Below are 17,555 nucleotides of genomic sequence, written 5' to 3'. Positions count from 1 at the left end.
AAGTAGTTTTGAGAGGGATCTTAAAGAATGAGTATGATTTTGATGTGGAAATTGGGGTTAAGGGCATTGCAGGGAGAGAGTTGCATGAGTAAAGCTGTGGAGGCTGGACAGCAGGTGTGTTGGAGCAGGGCGGTGATTGGCCTTCCTTGGCGAGCCCCTGGTATCAGCGTCTCGAGGTCTTTCCCCTTGAGCTGATCAGTTTCTCTGGTCTGGAGTCTTCCCTGCTCTTGGTTGGAGTGGGGAGCTCATGAGGAAGAGGCTGGGTTTTTCAGCCTACAGTAAAACCCTTTTCCCATTATTCCTCTGGCTTAGGCACAGTACTCTGTCTCAGGTGTGCCTGTTTTACCTTTTCCAAAGAAACCTCCAGTTCTCTGCTGAGGTGGAGAAAGCACAGCTGCCCTTGAGCTTGCCATGAGTTAGGGGTCTAGGGATCAACTTGCTTTGAGCCAATCTTCTTTATTTTAGAACCTCCCTTTAGTACATATTGTATTGCTGCCCAGATTCCTGGGCCTTAGGCATTTTGTGTTATAAATGGTATTGGTTTTTGGTTTTCTTCACTAGTGATTTAGGATTTAGCTTTCAGGTGTGCTAAACTGGTTATTCTTCCATTTTTTCCTAGTTTCAGATATTTTATTTGCACCTGTCTCCTCTCTTGTTCTGTCCTTATGTACTTCTCTCTAAAAGAAAAATCCTCCTGTAGTTTGTAATGGGGTTTTAGGACCCAGTGAAATTACTTGTATATTTGAGTATGCTCTATTTACCCTCAACCCAAATGTCTCTTTATTTCCTTACCACATTGTAGTTAGATTCATTGCTTTAGTGAGAAGTTCCCTTTTTAAAAATCCTACACTAGTTATGAATTGACTTTTGAGAACAAAATACTATTGTTTTATTTTCTTCTGATTTGCTAAGAGCCAAAGAAATGTCTGAGGACCAAGACTGTTTTAAAGTCTCTGGAAAAATTGAAACAGTTCTGCTGCACTTCTGCCCTTGCTCAAAATAGAGTCCAGACAGTGCCTCTTCAGGAGAGATTTGCAGTTTTGCCAAAATGTACTGATTTTGACGATATCACTCATCTACGTGCAAAGAATGTAATTTCTTCTGAAGATTCCAAATCTCATATTAATCAAAAGGTATGTGTTATGTAGGTATATATCCAGTTACTCAAATCACAGGTGCTGAGGTGCCATGAGGTTCACACAAGGCAGTGGTTCCCAAGCTTGGCTAATCATCCGAATTAGCTGTGGGAACTTTCGCATTTTAGTTTATTTTTTAAGTCTGTAGAGATTCTGATTTACTATTTATTAAGGAAGGAAGAATTGGTTTATATTAGAACAAAACAAAAGCCTCCCAGGTGATTCTGATGTACAGCCTGGATTAGGAGCTATTGACTTGGGGAGGATTCTTGATAATTAATACAAGCGCTGTGTTTTTATTTTATTCTATTCTTTTTTTTTTTTTTAAAGATTTTATTTATTCATGATAGTCACACAGAGAGAGAGAGGCAAAGACACAGGCAGAGGGAGAAGCAGGCTCCATGCAGGGAGCCCAACGTGGGATTCGATCCCGGGTCTCCAGGATCACGCCCCTGGCCAAAGGCAGGCGCCAAACCACTGTGCCACCCAGGGATCCTAGCGCTGTGTTTTATAATCATGATTAGCCTAGAAGTTCGCAGGCAATGCATTGGGGTTTCGAGGTTTTTTTTTTTTTGTTGTTGTTTTTGTTTTTGTTTTTAAATATTTTATTTATTTATTCATGAGAGAATAATGAATACACACAGAGAGAGAGGCAGAGACACAGGCAGAGGGAGAAGCAGGCTCCATGCAGGGAACCCGCCGTGGGACTCGATCCCAGGTCTCCAGGATCGCGCCCTGGGCGGAAGGCGGCGCTAAACCGCTGAGCCACCGGGTTGCCCGGGGTTTTGAGGTTTTTAGTTGAAAATTTGGTGATATAAAGTAAATTCAAAGGTAAACCAAATGTATATGGCTCTTTCCTTCTGCTATTAGATATTAATGTTTTTTAACATTGCAAAATTGGGGAGTTTAACATCACTAACATCTACATTTTAGAACAATGATTCTTAGCCTAGCTTTAAATTAGAATCACTTGGAAATCAAAAAGTTTTTTATTTTTATTTTTTTAAAAAGTTTGTTTTTTAAAGCTCATTTTATTAATTGGAGAGTTTACCCTAAGGCTTCATGGGAGCTTATTTACTATTTATACATAAAATGACACCTTGGTATTTCTGATTCACAGCACTTTAGAAGTCACCAGTTAGAAGGGACACCTAGAAGTGTAGTACATGGACGTCTTTACAAGAGATAGCTGACTGTTTGATGGCATGGAAGGACACAGATGAATGGTAAAAAGCTACTAAGTGAAATTAAATGGCCAGGGTCCAGGACCATTAATGTGGGAGTCAACAACTCCATAAGTCTTGATAGATTTTGAAATTCCGATTATCCTTCATTGTCAAGATAAAGTTAAATTGAGTTCAGAATTCCATCTCAGAAAAAAGAGTGTAATATATCTGGGAAATATTTCTACCCAAATGGTGAAGAGAAAAAGTTGCTTAATACTCAAGTGTTCAGATAGACTTGTTAGTATGCTATATGGATAAAATTTTTTTCTGCATGCCTCCTCTCATTCCATATGTGAATAAAATATGAAGTAAGAACTTTTTTTCCTAGGAAATACATTTTTCTTAAGGTATTGATTAACTATTACAATATGTAGTATTCTTGGATTTTACATAAAAGACATGGAGACCAAATAGAGAATCCATCAAAGTTCAAAGTAAATGCATTCTTTTATCTGATACATTGACCTACTTTCCTGTTGCCACACCTCACCATCTCATTTCTGATCTTTGGAGATTTGTTGGGCTACACTATTCGGATAATTTATATCTGTACTTACTATTTCATTTAAGCCAAAAAATTTTTTTTTAAGGTTTAGCAACTGTAAAGTACATGTTGCTGGGCTTTCTCTTGGACCAGGGTTCCCTCCCTTGGCCATAGGGCATTTCTTTTTTTCTTTTCTCTTCCCCTGCTAATCACTAGCCTTTTTTCTTTTTCTTTTCTTTTTCTTCTTTTTTTTTTTAAGATTTATTTATTTATTTGTGAGGGAAGAGGGAGAGTAAAAGAAAACCCATTGCAGGGCTCCATCCCAGGACCCTGAAATCATGACCTGAGCTAAAATCAGGAGTCATACGCTTAACTGACTGAACCATCCAGGCGACCCTGATCACTAGTCTTTTATTTTTTATTTCATTTTATTTTTTAAAGATTTTATTTATTTATTTATAGACACAGAGAGAGGCAGAGACACAGGCAGAGGGAGAAGCAGACTCCATGCAGGGAGCCCGACGTGGGACTCAATCCGGGGTCTCCAGGATCACACCCCAGGCTGCAGGCGGCGCCAAACCGCTGCGCCACCAGCGCTGCCCGATCACTAGTCTTTTAAAGATTATTATTATTATTTTTGTTAGTAATGTCTACACCCAACATGGGGCTCAAACTCATAACCGCAAGACCAAGAGTTGCATGGTTTTCTGACTGAGCCAGCCCACACCCCTGATCACTAGTCTTTTAGGCCTGAGTTTTAATTCTAAGCACAGCTGATAAATTTTTAGGTGATGGCAGTCACAGTGACAGTTACAAGTTGAATTTATTCTACAAATTTGTCTCATTTTACCTTTTGTATAAGTAAGTCTCAAAAGCAAGGAACTTGCCCTAAGCTCTAAACTGGAAATGATTATGGTTTTCACATATGAAGGTAAGGATAGCAGGCGTATTAATGTTGAAATGTGACCTTGTGCTTTATACTTTCCAAAAGCTCTCTGTCATATCTCTTTACCAAAAAAATCATGCTGCTTTCTTGTAATCAAGATTTATGGAATGTACTATCTTTTAGACTGTGCTTGGAAATTTGAAACATTAAATGCAGCTGTAGCTAACTGATGTCATGCTTATTAAAAATGGTTTTACCTACTGTTAAGAGAGAGACATTTGTGCCTACTCACCTTTTGTGCCTTACACATCTAGGAGTAAAGAAGAAAAAGAAAAATGTTAATTACAATGGATTTAATGAAATAAAATTTAAAAAGAGGTGTATAAAACTTTAAAATGTTTAGGCTTTTAAAATTTGTTTAAATAGCGGTACCTGGATGGCTCAGTCATTTGGGCATTTGCCTTCGGCTCAGGTCGTGATCCCGGGGTCCTGGGACTGAGCCCCACTTTGGGCTCCCTGCTCAGTGGGGAGTCTGCTTCTCCCTCTCCCTCTGCTGCTCCCCCTGCTTGTGCTCTCTGTCAGATAAATAGATAAAATCTTTAAAAAATTTTGCTTAAATATTTACACAGTAGTATAATTTAGCTTTTTTGTTTGTTTTTAGTCATTTACTCTGAAAAAAATTTCAAACCTGCAAAAAAACTTCAATGAGCTATACTGTGTATTCCTGTAAACTTTCACTTAGATTCATCATTTGTTAGGTTTGTGGCGAATTTGCATTCTCTCTCTGAAAACTATTATTATGGTTAATACTTTCTAAACTATAAAACTCTTTTGATTGCCAGGATAAGACGCTTTCTGATCTCAGTCCTTTTGGATCATCATGCACGGGTAATGACGATTTACAGAAAACGCCAGATCCTAAACCATCTAACAAACGGACCAAAAGCATCTACACACCTTTAGAATTACAATACATAGAATTGAAGCAGCAGCAGAAAGATGCAATTTTGTGTGTGGAATGTGGATATAAATATAGATTTTTTGGGGAAGATGCAGAGGTAAGTTATTTTTTCAAACACTGCCTTATATTTTTCTTGTCTACCCTTAAATGTTTTCTGATATTTTTGTTTCATTTTTTGACTTTATGAGAAAGTTAATGTGATTGGTCACTTTTTAAAATGCTGTCATTTAAAGTAAAAACTAAAAATCAACACAGGTGAACTTGGTGGGTGGGAAGGGAGTGAGGAACCCCTTATGGAATGTCCTGCCCTTTCTCCATGATGCTTATCCAGTGCCTTTCATCCATTGCAAGGTGATTGGATGAATCAGATAGAGAATGAGTCAGAATCATGTATTTATATTTCCTGATGAAGACTCAAGCAAGAAAAAACTTTGAGATGGCCCGTTTACTCTTAATTTATCAATTTTGATAGCCTGGAAGGTAGTTACATCTCATTGGAAGAACACATTGACTGCCAGCTGCCCATACAAAGTGTTTGAAGTCTCACAGTCTCTTTGTACGTCAGTTGTCTTGCTGTTAGTCTAAGTTGATTTTGTATTTAGTTTTGAGGTATTTGATGTGGGCCGAAGTTAAGGTTAAAAGTGAATTTGAACAAAAAAAAAAAAAAGTGAATTTGAACATTTAGTGGGCAAGTTTAGGGACAGCATTGCTGATGATGTTTTGTTGGAGTCATGTGTGATTGTGATGTTGCACAATTTTAGGTCCATATCCTCAGACATCATCAAAGAGTGATGAGGTAGTACATCTAGCATCGACCTCATGGATAGGAAGTAAAGACTTAGCCAACTTTTTTCTTCCAGCTTGTAAAATACTGTTGTGGTACGAAAACGGTGTTCTTTAGTTCAGCTGGCATCATGTTGTGTTTGATGTTAAGAGGCTAGACTTTGAAACAGCATGTTGGCATTGTGTAGGTAAAGGAGTGAAAGAAAATGCCATTCTCTCACCTTCTCTCCAGGTTGAGTGGTAGGTTTAGCCTTACTATAGTAAAGGCTGGTGTTTTCTGACCCTGTCGTGAGGAACTAATACAGTTCAGAGATGGGTGGGGCAGGAGCGGGAGAATGTTAAAATGAGAGTTCCATGGCTCCAGGGGGCAATAGCTTAGCCATCGAGCTTTCCAGAAGGAGGTGGGTAGTCAGGAGGTGCTGCCTGGTTCACATTCTTGTCATTTATGCACCGTGCATTAGCTAAGCCGACCAGGGGTTCTCTTCTCACTGCCTCAAAGATGCCCTCTGTCCAAATGGCTTCAGAATTTATGTATGGTAGTATCTCCTGATTTTCAGTTAGGTGTACATGCTTTGTAGCAAACTCTTAAAGTCTCACACTCATAAATGGTCCTTGTGCAGGGAAAGCTCAGCACTTTCAGGTTTTGATAGATCTAGGGGCAGAGAAGACCTGTCATATTTTTCCATGTCTTTTATAATACTGATGATGGCCCTGAGGTTAGGCCATGGGAACTGCCAAAAATATATTAAACCATAGGCTTCTGTATGGGGAAGTCTTTTAAATTTCTTATTGATATACCACACAGAGAAGTGCACAAATCCTAAGTGTATATCTTGATGGATTTTGAGCAAAGTGAGCAAACACCACACAGGGACTCTTGAAAGAGAAATTTGATAACTCTCTTTTTAAATTTTTTAGATTGCAGCCCGGGAGCTCAATATTTATTGCCATTTAGATCACAACTTTATGACAGCAAGCATACCTACTCACAGACTTTTTGTTCATGTACGCCGCCTCGTGGCAAAGGGATATAAGGTCAGTTTTGGCTTTGACTTGCATGAATGGGGGATTGGATTACTTGTTTGATAACGTGGAAGGTCGGAATTGGAATTGGGCATCAGGGAAATGAAAGTATGTCACAGTGATTAGTGTTATATCTTTATGAGTTTTTAGCGTACTAGAATTTTAAGGTAAATTTAAAAAAACCTCTGTGATAGTGTTTTGTAGTGATTTATCCACACTTGCCAGCTCCTTGTGGTGCTTTTACTAAGTCCTACATTTGGACGTTGTGAACAAATTTATTTTACATGTTTCAGAATTAACCTTTTAAAGTCTTCAAATGTATTTCTTTAAACAATTTCCATCATGTATGATATTCAGTATTTATTTTTGTTGAAGGTGGGAGTCGTGAAGCAAACTGAAACTGCAGCATTAAAGGCTGTGGGGGACAACAAAAGTTCACTGTTCTCCCGGAAATTGACTGCTCTTTATACGAAATCTACACTTATTGGAGAAGATATCCTTTTTGGATAGGAATTTTTTCTCTTAAATGTTATGAAGGCTTTGTTTTAAATGACATTTTTATTTAACTGTTCTTTGAATGGGTGCCTTTCTGATGAGATAAAGTGGTCTGGTTACCTTGATATTTGGTTAGTGACTACTGAAGAGGGAAGGATTGTAGTGGCTGGAAACAAGCATTTTCAAATGCAACGGTAAAAGGGGAGTTATCATACTTTAAGAGCAAAGAAAGAGAGCCTGGTGAAAGATGATAGCAGGTCCACAATTGATTTGAGTTGCATCTTCCCTAGATTGGGCAATGGTTAGGTACTTAGGGCCTATATGCTCCTCTGGATCTTTATGAGGTAAGACCTAAAAAAAAAAAGCTAATTAACTTCAGAATGTGAAAAGAAGACTACAAAGTTAGCACAGTTAATTGCTTATAAAGGATAATAGTGGGCATCCTCATTAATTGTTAGCTTAATAAAAATTTTATTTATTTATTAACTTTTTTTTTTTTTTTTAGAAAGTTGAGGGGAGGGGCAGAGAGAATCTTGAATAGACTTCACACTGAGCACGGAGCCGTATGTGGAGCTGGATCTCATGACCATGAGGTCATGACCTGAGCTGAAACCAAGAGTTGGATGCTTAACTGACTGCACCTCTCAGGCGTCCCAAAAATTTTATTAGTTTTGAAAATAGATTGTAGGTGAAGCTTTCTTGCTTTGATAGAATCCTTGGTGTATACAGTGATTGCCCCCTAATTTTCTGGTCATTCATGAATTAAAATGAATTACTTTTTTAAAAAAATTTTTAAAGATTTTATTTATTTATGAGTGACAGAGAATGAGAGAGGGGCAGAGACACAGGCAGAGGGAGAAGCAGAGTCCATGCAGGGAGCCTGACATGGGACTCAATCCTGGATCTCCAGGATCACACCCTGGGCTGCAGGCGGCGCCAAACCGCTGTGCCACTGGGGCTGCCCTAAAATGAATTACTTGAAACAAAATTATTCTAATAGCAAATTCATAAAATTCTAATTTTTAAAAACCAGGGGTTTCTGGGTGGCTTAGTTAAGCGTCTGACTCTTGATTTAGACTTAGGGCATGATCTCAGGGTTGTGAGAGCTAGTTCTGCATCAGGCTCCACACTGGCTGTGGAGCCTGCTTAAGATTCTCTCTCCATCTGCTCCATCTGCCTCTGCCCCTCCTCACCTCTAAGAAAAAAAATAATAATACAAAAACCCAACTAAATAACTGTATGTGAAGTGGGACAAAGATTCATTTTAAAAATGTTTTCTATGTGATGGAGTCGGGTCTCAGTTAAAAAAAAAAAAAAGTAAGGATAAGGTCTTAAGAGATACAGTGTGAAAGCAATTTCTTTTATGGTTTATTACAAACCTACTTATTTAGAGGCCTGCTTAGCTTCTACCCAAATTATGAGGACCATTTTGTTCCAGGAATATCATGAATAGAAACAGCTATTACTCAGAGTAGACCTCAAACCATTAACAGTTCTGTGCTATTCTGAGCTGATCAGGCCATAAGAAACTGGCAATATTATTGCTTCTTTTGCCTGAACTTGAGTTTCTTACTGAAGTCTGCTTCTAAAATGGTACACCTCCCTGCTTCTTTTTGCTGTGGCCCTTACCTGCTGATACCTAAGTTGATTGTTTTCAGATTGACTTCTGAAAGTGTCCCAAATCAGCATTTATCCCTGAGAATTTAATTAATGGACTCACTATACACACACGCACAGTTTGTTTTCTTTTTTTATGTCTTTAAAAATTTTTCTTGCTCTTTCTGAGAGCTTTAGGCACTTTAAGGGAGGAAAGTAATTTTACTGTTTTAGTGTATTCATGCTTTGACTTGTGGAATTAAACATTTTGGGATTGTTAAGGATTCATGTCTTAGCATTATCTAAGTAAAGAAGATGATTAATATTGAGGCTTTCACAGAGGGTACTCTCCTAAGCCTTTCAGGTAGTGAGAAGATAATAATTGTCCTTATAAACCTCATATCTTAGGGAGGATAAGTCATGTAACTATGATCAGTGTCAGAAGAATGAATGCTGTATGGAAGATTTTGCAGAGAGCAAAGACATCTGGGAAAATAAACCATTATTTTATAGCAGAAAGCAGTTAATATTAATGGGAATGTAGCATATTATTTTCTTTAATGATTATTACATGTGAATCCTTTAGTCAAGCTGGATGATGCTATAAATGTTGATGAGGTAATGACTGATACTTCTACCAGCTTTCTTCTGTGTATCTGTGAAAATGAGGAAAATGTTAAGGACAAAAAAAAGGGGAACATTTTCATTGGAATCGTGGTAAGTACTTTGTAGGTAAAGACAAATGATAGATATTCATGGTACCTCTGTGAGTTGAGTACTCATGTGTGATTTACAATGAGACTATCTGATGTAGTGTGCCCTCAAATAATTGTACTAGAAAAACATTTTCCTTACAATTTTATATGTTAAATCACTAGTTAAAATTTTCTCTTATGGCTGCTTGGCACTCTGTGCTATGGAGACATCCAGGTACTACTTTCTGTCAATATGTTCTTGGAGTTTAGGGTTTAAGATGGACACAGTGACAGGTGTGGGTATGGGATAAGAAACAGCTAAATAAAACACTAAGCCAACACATGCACAGATAGTGAAGGGTTTAACAAATTTCCTCCAGGGATTTGAAATTAAACACATGATTATGGGATTGTTGTATATAGATTTATAGAGGAAAGGGAATAGTTAGGGGGAAATGATACTTGGTGAATACAAAACTCCATATTTAATTAATATTAGGAATACTTACAGCTATTTTTCTGGAGAAATACAATGTGTGAATTATAGTTTTATTGATTTTGCCCTCTAGCAATCTGTGAATAAATTCACCTATTTACAGACCTTTCTGGACTTGCTCAAAACCTTAAACTTTTTAGTATCCTTCAGAATTATTAGACTCCTTAGTTCTGTTGTAGGTGAAGCAAAACTAGGACTCCTTGCCTAAGTAATAAGTAATTCTCTGTGTGTTTTCCAACTTTTGCAGTCAACTGTAATATCAGCAAAAATTCTTACAACCCAGATGTCTCCAGAGTACTTCTTAATACCTTATTCTGGTTGGATAACTCTGTGCTAACTTGATATTTGCTTAGCCAATAAACCTTCGTCTTGGGGAGTTAGCATTACTGTTGAGTGGCTCTAAATGATTTCTTTTTTATCCTTGAGAAGTACTTTTTATCTAGCCACAGGCAGTTGAGTCTATTTACAAATAGTAAGATTATTTGTGTTTAAGCTTTAACATATATAATGTGCTATTTTATATTTACCCAAAACTCAGTCTAAAGAGTAGAGTTAAGGAGTACCTGGCTGGCTCAGTGTTTGAGCATCTGCCTTCGGCTCAGGTTGTGATCCCCAGGTCCTGAGATTTGAGTCCTACCGCAGGCTTCCCACAGGGAGCCTGCTTCTCCCTCTGCCTGTGTCTCTGCCTCTCTCTGTGTGTCTCTCATGAGTAAATAAAATCTCAAAAAAAAAAAAAAAAAAAGAGTTGATAGTATACAACTCCTGCTTTGTGCTTAGTGCTTGCTGCTGGTGTTAATCATTGTGTTTGAATTGGTATGTGAGAAAATGAGAAATGATAGTTTGCTTCTCAGGAATTTTCTTGGGTCCTATCCTTGACTTCAGTGACCAGTTTTAGACTGATGACATATAAAGCTCTGAGTCCAGGCTGCACCCCGGTCTTGAGCTCTAGCCTCCTGCATGCAACTTTTTGTTGGGCATGGCACTCAGAATTTGTCCTCACTCCTCAAACTCGGTATGGCTGCAATGGATCTCTTCTTTTTTTACCCTCAATGCTATTTTTTTTTTTTTTTTTAAGATTTTACTTATTCATTCATGAGAGAGAGAGAGACAGAGGCAGAGACACAGGCAGAGGGAGAAGACAGGTTCCATGCTGGGAGCCCGATGTGGGACTCCAGGATCATGCCCTGGGCCAAAGGCAGGTGCTAAACCGCTGAGCCACCCAGGGATCCCCCTTCAATGCTATTCTTGCTGGGTTTTTCCCTGTTGTGATGTCACATGTTCCTCTGTCACTACCTAGGAGTTACCTTTTGGATAACTGGCAGTCTGAAATCAAAGGTTTTAGTGTTGCTAGTACTACAGCGATTAGGCCCTCTACCATTACTCCGGGCAGTGCACTGTTTTATACAGACTAACTTCAGGTTTCTTAGTGTCACATATCACATACTGATAGATGTTGCGGGCCTTGTAATATAGACCATTTCTCTGATTTAAAAAAGGCAAAGGGGAATTAATACTTGACTTCTGTAGCTAACTTCTGTAAATGTTTGGTTTGTAGACTGGGAAATTATTTATGTATACTACTATATTTATAATCCAACTATCTGGGCATTAGAGAAGGCCTCTCAGATAGAATTAGGGAAATTCCTTGAGCCAAAAATGAGGGACTTCAAAAAAAATCATTAAATATTCATAAGAAAAAATTCGTAAGACAGAGTGCATAATTAGTAATTAGAGTAATGTGAAACAACCCCCCAGGTCAGGAACTATAATACTGCCTAGAGAAGGACTCCCTTTAGCAGAGGTAATTGTAATCCAGACTTTTATGATAATAATGTCCTTGCTTTTAGTTCTAGTTTTACCACCTTCAAATATATACAAATGTAAATACATTGTATCTTTTTGGATCTTTTGTTTATAAACTACGATTTGTATACTATTTGTATAGGAGATTTATTTGCATGTGTTACTGTAGTAGTTTTTTCATTGTCATTGCTATATTTCCTTTTATGATTTACATTTTATTCATTCTTGATAGATATGTTTCTTTTTAGTTTTGGTTTTATAGAGAATGCTTTTTATAAACCTTTTTGTGCATATCTTGTGGTATACACACTTCTGGGGTATATACCTAGGGGAGGATATGCTAAGTTATGAGTATGGGTGTTCACAACTTTCCCCAAAAATACTAAATATGTTTTCCCAAGAGGCTGTGTCAGTTGACTTTCTGTCGGCAGTGTTTGAGTGTAGGGGTGAGTGTAGCTAATTACCGTCAGTAACTAACACCATGCATTTCTTAAGCATCAGCAGTAGACAAGAGTGGAGTGAGCCACATGAATCTCGCCTCCACCCTGAGCCTTGCATAGATTACTTAACTTTTTACCTCTTCCAAGCCACAATTTTTTTCGAAAAAAAAAATCGATTTGGAAGCAGAGCTTGTCTTTGCGATGGCTTGGGTTGATAGAGAGTAGCTTTAGTTTTCATGGTTAATTCCCTGGATATAACTTGGGATTCATTCAAAATTTGTTGTTTTTGTTATTTATTATTTTTTTTTGCAAAAATTAGACTTTTATTGATTAATTTTATGTAATGAAATAGAAACTTCTGTGATGGCCGTGTTACTAGCAACATGTTACTTTTAGTGCTGGCAACTGCTATTTGTATAGTACTGTATAATTTATAAAGCATTCACGTTTGTTCTATAATTTGACCCTTGCAGTTACCTGGACATGAAAGTAGGCTGATTTATTCCCACTTACAGAGGAGGAAACTGAGGGTTTGGGGATTTGTCAGAGTCATTCTGTCAGGTTTGTTGAATCTAAGACTTAACTCAGAGTATCTCTAAAGTTCCTCTAGCATAGCTTAGATATTGGTGAGTCTGACTTATTACATAAGAATTTTGGAAACTACACAGGTATTTAAACACTTTAGAAATGGACTACATACTAAAAAGTATATCCTCTTTATTGTGTCCATGTTTATAATGTGTTAAGGTTATAATTGGGAAAAATATTTTTTCTGTGTCATCGTGTATTTGTTTTTAGGGAGTGCAGCCTGTCACAGGTGAGGTTGTGTTTGATAGTTTCCAAGACTCTGCTTCCCGTTCGGAGCTAGAAACTCGGATATTGTGCCTGCAGCCAGTGGAGATGCTGCTTCCCTCACGCTTGTCAGAACAGACAGAGACACTTGTCCACAGAGCCACAGCTGCTAGGTAAGTTGGCACATCACGGGAAAATAACACTGATTTTGAAACTCATGTTTATTTCCCAAATTGGTACTTCCTAAACTTACTGACTGTTAAAAAGTTTTTACTTAGAAAAATATTTTAACAGTAGTCATGGAAATTAAAAAAAAAATTTTACCCATATCACCCAGATGTAGGACTTTTTTTTTTTTTTTTAAAGATTTTATTTATTTATTCATGAGATACACAGAGAAAGAGAGAGAGGTAGAGACACAGGCAGAGGGAGAAGTAGGCTCCCCACAAGGAACCCGATGTGGGACTCAGTCCCGGATCCCAAGATCATGCCCTGAGCCGAAGGCAGATGCTCAACCACCGAGCCACCCAGGCGTCCCAATGTAGGACTTGTAAAGGGGTTTAATATTAGTTGGTAATTAATCTTCAGTTTCTGTAGATGATTTAGAGTTCATTTCTTATAAAGGTTAAATCATTTTGAAAATACTTTATGCTGCAAGTTTTAATTTGTGGCTGTGTCTAGAAATTTTAAATATTAGATCTAAGGTCACACTTCTTATTATGAGGCGGTATGCTAAGCACCGTGGCATACGGAGGAAGAGGATGTGGCTGTGGTCTATGTCTGGGAGAGTTTATAATCCAGGAGGAGAGGCAGATGTGTACATACCTAATTGGATTCCCAAAGTGACAAATATGAAGGTACCTTTTTGGGACCATTCCATACTGCCACTTAGAGGAGTGGCAAGGGAGAAAAGATGCTGGAAAGGTGGGCTGGGGCTCCATTGGAGAGGATTCTATATTGAGAAATTTGGACTTTAGACCAGGGAGGAGAGCCCATAAAGATTGTTATTTAGTAGGTTGACAAATCAACTAGGAAATCAAACTACTTGATTAAGTGGAGTTTCATGTATTTTTTTTATTCTTTAAGAGTATTCTGTTTTCATTTGAATTGAACTTCTAGGGCAGCCCAGGTGGCTCAGCAGTTTAGTGCCGCCTTCAGTCCAGGTCGTGATCCTGGAGACCCGGGATCGAGTCCCATGTCGGGCTTCCTGCATAGAGCCTGCTTCTCCCTCTGCCTGTGTCTCTGCCTCTCTCTCTCTCTCTGTGTCTCTCTGTGTCTCTCATGAATAAATAAATAAAATCTTAAAAAAAAAAAAAGAATTTCTAAGTAGCTTTCATAATAATATTTTTTTGGTTATAATACTAATCCATGATCATTTAGGAAAAACTAGGAGTTACCCTGAAAAATGGAAGAGTTAAAAATAAGTAAAATCCTATAACATAGAAATAATTACTCTTAAATTTGGTGTGATTTTTCTATGCATGTATATCACTTTTTTTGGTTTATAAGCTTGGATTCATGTTGCAAAATCATTTTGTGTCCTGTTCTTTTACCTAAAATTCCCCATACTTTTTAATGGAAAATTTTATTTTTTAAATTTTATTTTATTTTATGGAAAATTTCAAACATACACAAAATTATACAGAGTAGTGTAGTGAACCCCCATGAATCCATCAACCAGCTTCAGCATTGCTCAGCTCAGCCAATTTTATTTCATCCGTATCCCTACCATCCCTCTTCTTGAATTATTTATTTGAAACAAATTCTAGAGGCCATCATTTCATCTACTAATATTTCAGTGATTTCAATGGGTAGTCAGTGAAAACAAAGTGATTACATATCATTCAGTCGTGTAAATGGATAATTTATCAATTTCCCTTTTGTTATGTTGCATTCATCTTTTTCAGTTTTACGGATATTACTGTGATAAATACCCATTGGTAGAAATACTTGTTTGCATTTCTAATTATTTCCTTAAGCTAAATTTCTAAAAATGGAATTGCTGAGTCACAGGGTATAAATACTTACAAAGCTTTTGGTAGCTTGCTAGAATTGGTAATTTCAGTTTATACTTTTATCACTACAATATTGGAGCATTGGTTGAACCTTGCTAACATGGGATCATTTAAACAGTCCCTGCCATTGGATAGATGAAAAATTTTACAACAAGTCCCCATATTTTATTTTAAAAAAATATTTTATTTATTTATTCGAGAGAGAACACACAGGTGGGGGGAGGGGCAGAGGGAGATGGAGAAGCACACTTCCTGCTGAGCATGGAGCCTGATGTGGTGCTCAATCCCAGGACCCTGAGATCATGACCTGAGCTGAAGGCAGATGCTTAACCAGCTGAGCCACTCAGATCCCCTTATGGTCCCCTTATGTCACTTTCCTGACAGTGATTTAAAACTTGAATAATTAAAGTGAGACAGTTGACTAATAAGAGGTGCTGCTTTTGAACATCTAAAAAAATTAATAAAATCTGTAAAAAATTTTATGGTCGTCTTCTAAAACTATTACCAATATTTTATGTCTTTGGTTTTCTTTTTTTTTTTTTTTCATTTTTTAAAAGATTTTTATTTATTTATTCATGAGAGACACAGAGAGAGAGGCAGAGACACAGGCAGAGGGAGAAGCAAGCTCTATGCAGGGAGCCCGATGTGGGACTTGATCCCAGATCCTGGAATTACGCCCTGAGCCGCAGGCGGATACTCAACTGCTGAGCCACCCAGGCATCGATCCTGGATCGACAGGATCACACCCTGGGCTAAAGGCAGTGCTAAACCACTGAGCCACCGGGGCTGCCCTCATTTTTCTTAATAACTGTGTATATATTCAATTGACTTAGGTATAACAGATTAAAGTCAGTCAGTTGAATCAACACTTCCGTTTTTCTTTGGGTCTGAAATGAGTCTCTTGTAAGCAGCACATTGTTGGTTGGAACCTGGGGTTTTTGTTTTGTTTTGTTTTTATCCATTCTGATACCCTGTGTCTTGATTGGAGCACTTAGTCCATTTACATTCAGAGTAATTATTGATAGATGCGAATTTAGTGCCATTGTATTACCCGTAAAGTCACTGTTTCTATAGATTGTGTCTGTTCCTTTCTAGTCTTTGTTGATTTTAGTCCCTTTCCTGCTCAAAGGGTCTCCTTTAATATTTCTTGCAGGGTTGGTTTAGTGTTCACGAACTCCTTTAGTTTTTCTTGTCTTAGAAACTCTTTATCTCTTGTGAGTGACAGCCTCGCTGGATAAAGTATTCTTGGCTGCATACTTTTCCCATTCAGCACATTAACTATGTCATGCCAGTTTCTGCTGGCCTGCCGAGTTTCTCTGGACTGGTCTGCTGCTAACCTTATGCGTCTACCCTTGTAGGTGAAGGGCCTTTTGTCCTTAGCTGGTTTCAGAACTCTCTATCTTTGTATTTTGCAAGTTTCACTGTGATATGGCTTGAGTTGACCTATTTTTGTTGATTTTGAGGGGAGTTCTCTGTGCCTCTTGAGTGCCTGTTTCCTAGATTAGGAAAGTTCTCAACTGTAATTTGTTCAAATAAACCTTCTGCCCCCTTTACCTGCTTTTCTTCTGGGATATGTATATTATTGTGCTTTGGGGAATTGCTGAGTTCCCTAAGTCTTTATTTACAATAATAGTTTTCTTTCCCTCTTCTTTTAGGCTTCGTTATTTTCCATTATTTTATATTCTGTATTACCCCTCCTATTTTCTGCTTCTTCCATCCTCATTGTGATTATATCCAGTTGGTTTTGCATCTCAGTTATAGCATTTTTTATTTCAGCCTGACCAGTTTTTAGGCCTTTTGGAATACTAGCCCAGCTAGTATTCTTCTGATTGTTGTTCTAATTCTTTTTCAGATATATTGCTTGTATCTGTTTTGAGGAAATCCCTGGCTGTGATTTCTTTTTTATCTTTCTTTTGGGGAGAATTCCTCCATCTTGTCATTATGTATAGGTTTCTGTCTTTTGGATATCATGAAAGCTTATGTTTCGTGCTCCTGAGAGTAATGTATATTAAGAAGGGATCATATTATGTCCAGGGCCCGGTGCTTTAGGAACTGTCTGGTATATGTTGTGTGTACTCTGCTGTTGTGTTTTGATTGCTCTTTCCCACAGGTCAGTCCTGTAGAGAGTTCCTCCTTGCTTGCAGTGGGGAGTGTTTGGACCTTTAACAGGCATGATTTGATTTGTTTGTTAAGATAAACCTTATTTAAAAAAAAAAAAAAAAAAAAAAAAAAACTTGATCCAAGGAAAGGAAAAAGGGAAAGGAACAAAAAAAAAGCAAACAATTCTAAACCTAATTCCAAAGGAAAAATTAAAAAAGAAAAAAAAAATAGACGCCTAGTCCTGTTTCCACCAGAACTGGAGCTGACTCTTTGGAGCATTCTGTGGACTTAGTACATGCAGGAGGCCTGTATTGGTCTTCTGAGGGAGAGACCTACTGCACTGGCTCACAGTCAGACCTGCTCTGGTAAGAAGTCCCTGCCTGATACAGAGGGGCTCGTTTGGTGTAGGGGACTCCAGCTTCCACTGGAGGGGCTGTGTTTCTCTTTCAAGTTTGACAGTGGTGGTTGGGGGGTGGGGGAGCATGGAGGATGGCATGACCTTGCCCTCTTGTCCCCGGGGAAGGGAACTCACAACCGCTTCTGTTCAGGAGGTCCTCACAGAAAAGTGAATGATCTCTCTTTTCCTCATGTCTCTGCCTTCAACCTGTCTATGCCCGGCCCCAC

The 17,555-nt window shown here is 38.1% G+C and overlaps 1 protein-coding gene across 6 annotated transcripts in view; it reads left to right on the top strand.

Annotated features, from left to right (window-relative positions):
- The window catches only part of MSH3 (mutS homolog 3), a 185,132-nt gene that overhangs the window by 4,129 nt on the left and 163,448 nt on the right, over positions 1 to 17,555 (top strand). For 5 of the 6 annotated variants that reach the window (XR_005356813.1, XR_005356814.1, XR_005356815.1 and 2 more), the window contains exons 3-8: positions 913 to 1,133; positions 4,575 to 4,790; positions 6,395 to 6,511; positions 6,875 to 6,992; positions 9,162 to 9,307; positions 12,823 to 12,989. Coding sequence is in view for 3 of the 6 variants with exons in the window: in XM_038532443.1 (XP_038388371.1) it covers positions 913 to 1,133; positions 4,575 to 4,790; positions 6,395 to 6,511; positions 6,875 to 6,992; positions 9,162 to 9,307; positions 12,823 to 12,989 (985 nt within the window). In the remaining 3 variants the exon portion in view is untranslated. Of the gene's footprint in view, positions 1 to 912; positions 1,134 to 2,261; positions 2,363 to 4,574; positions 4,791 to 6,394; positions 6,512 to 6,874; positions 6,993 to 9,161; positions 9,308 to 12,822; positions 12,990 to 17,555 lie in introns of those variants that run through there. The other variant, XM_038532444.1, reaches the window with a different exon arrangement.

This window comes from Canis lupus, chromosome 3 (assembly GCF_011100685.1).
Source record: "Canis lupus familiaris isolate Mischka breed German Shepherd chromosome 3, alternate assembly UU_Cfam_GSD_1.0, whole genome shotgun sequence".
Taxonomy (NCBI): domain Eukaryota; kingdom Metazoa; phylum Chordata; class Mammalia; order Carnivora; family Canidae; genus Canis; species Canis lupus.
The sequence above is the reverse complement of the archived record's forward strand: the minus strand, read 5'-3'. Positions and strand labels throughout refer to the sequence as shown.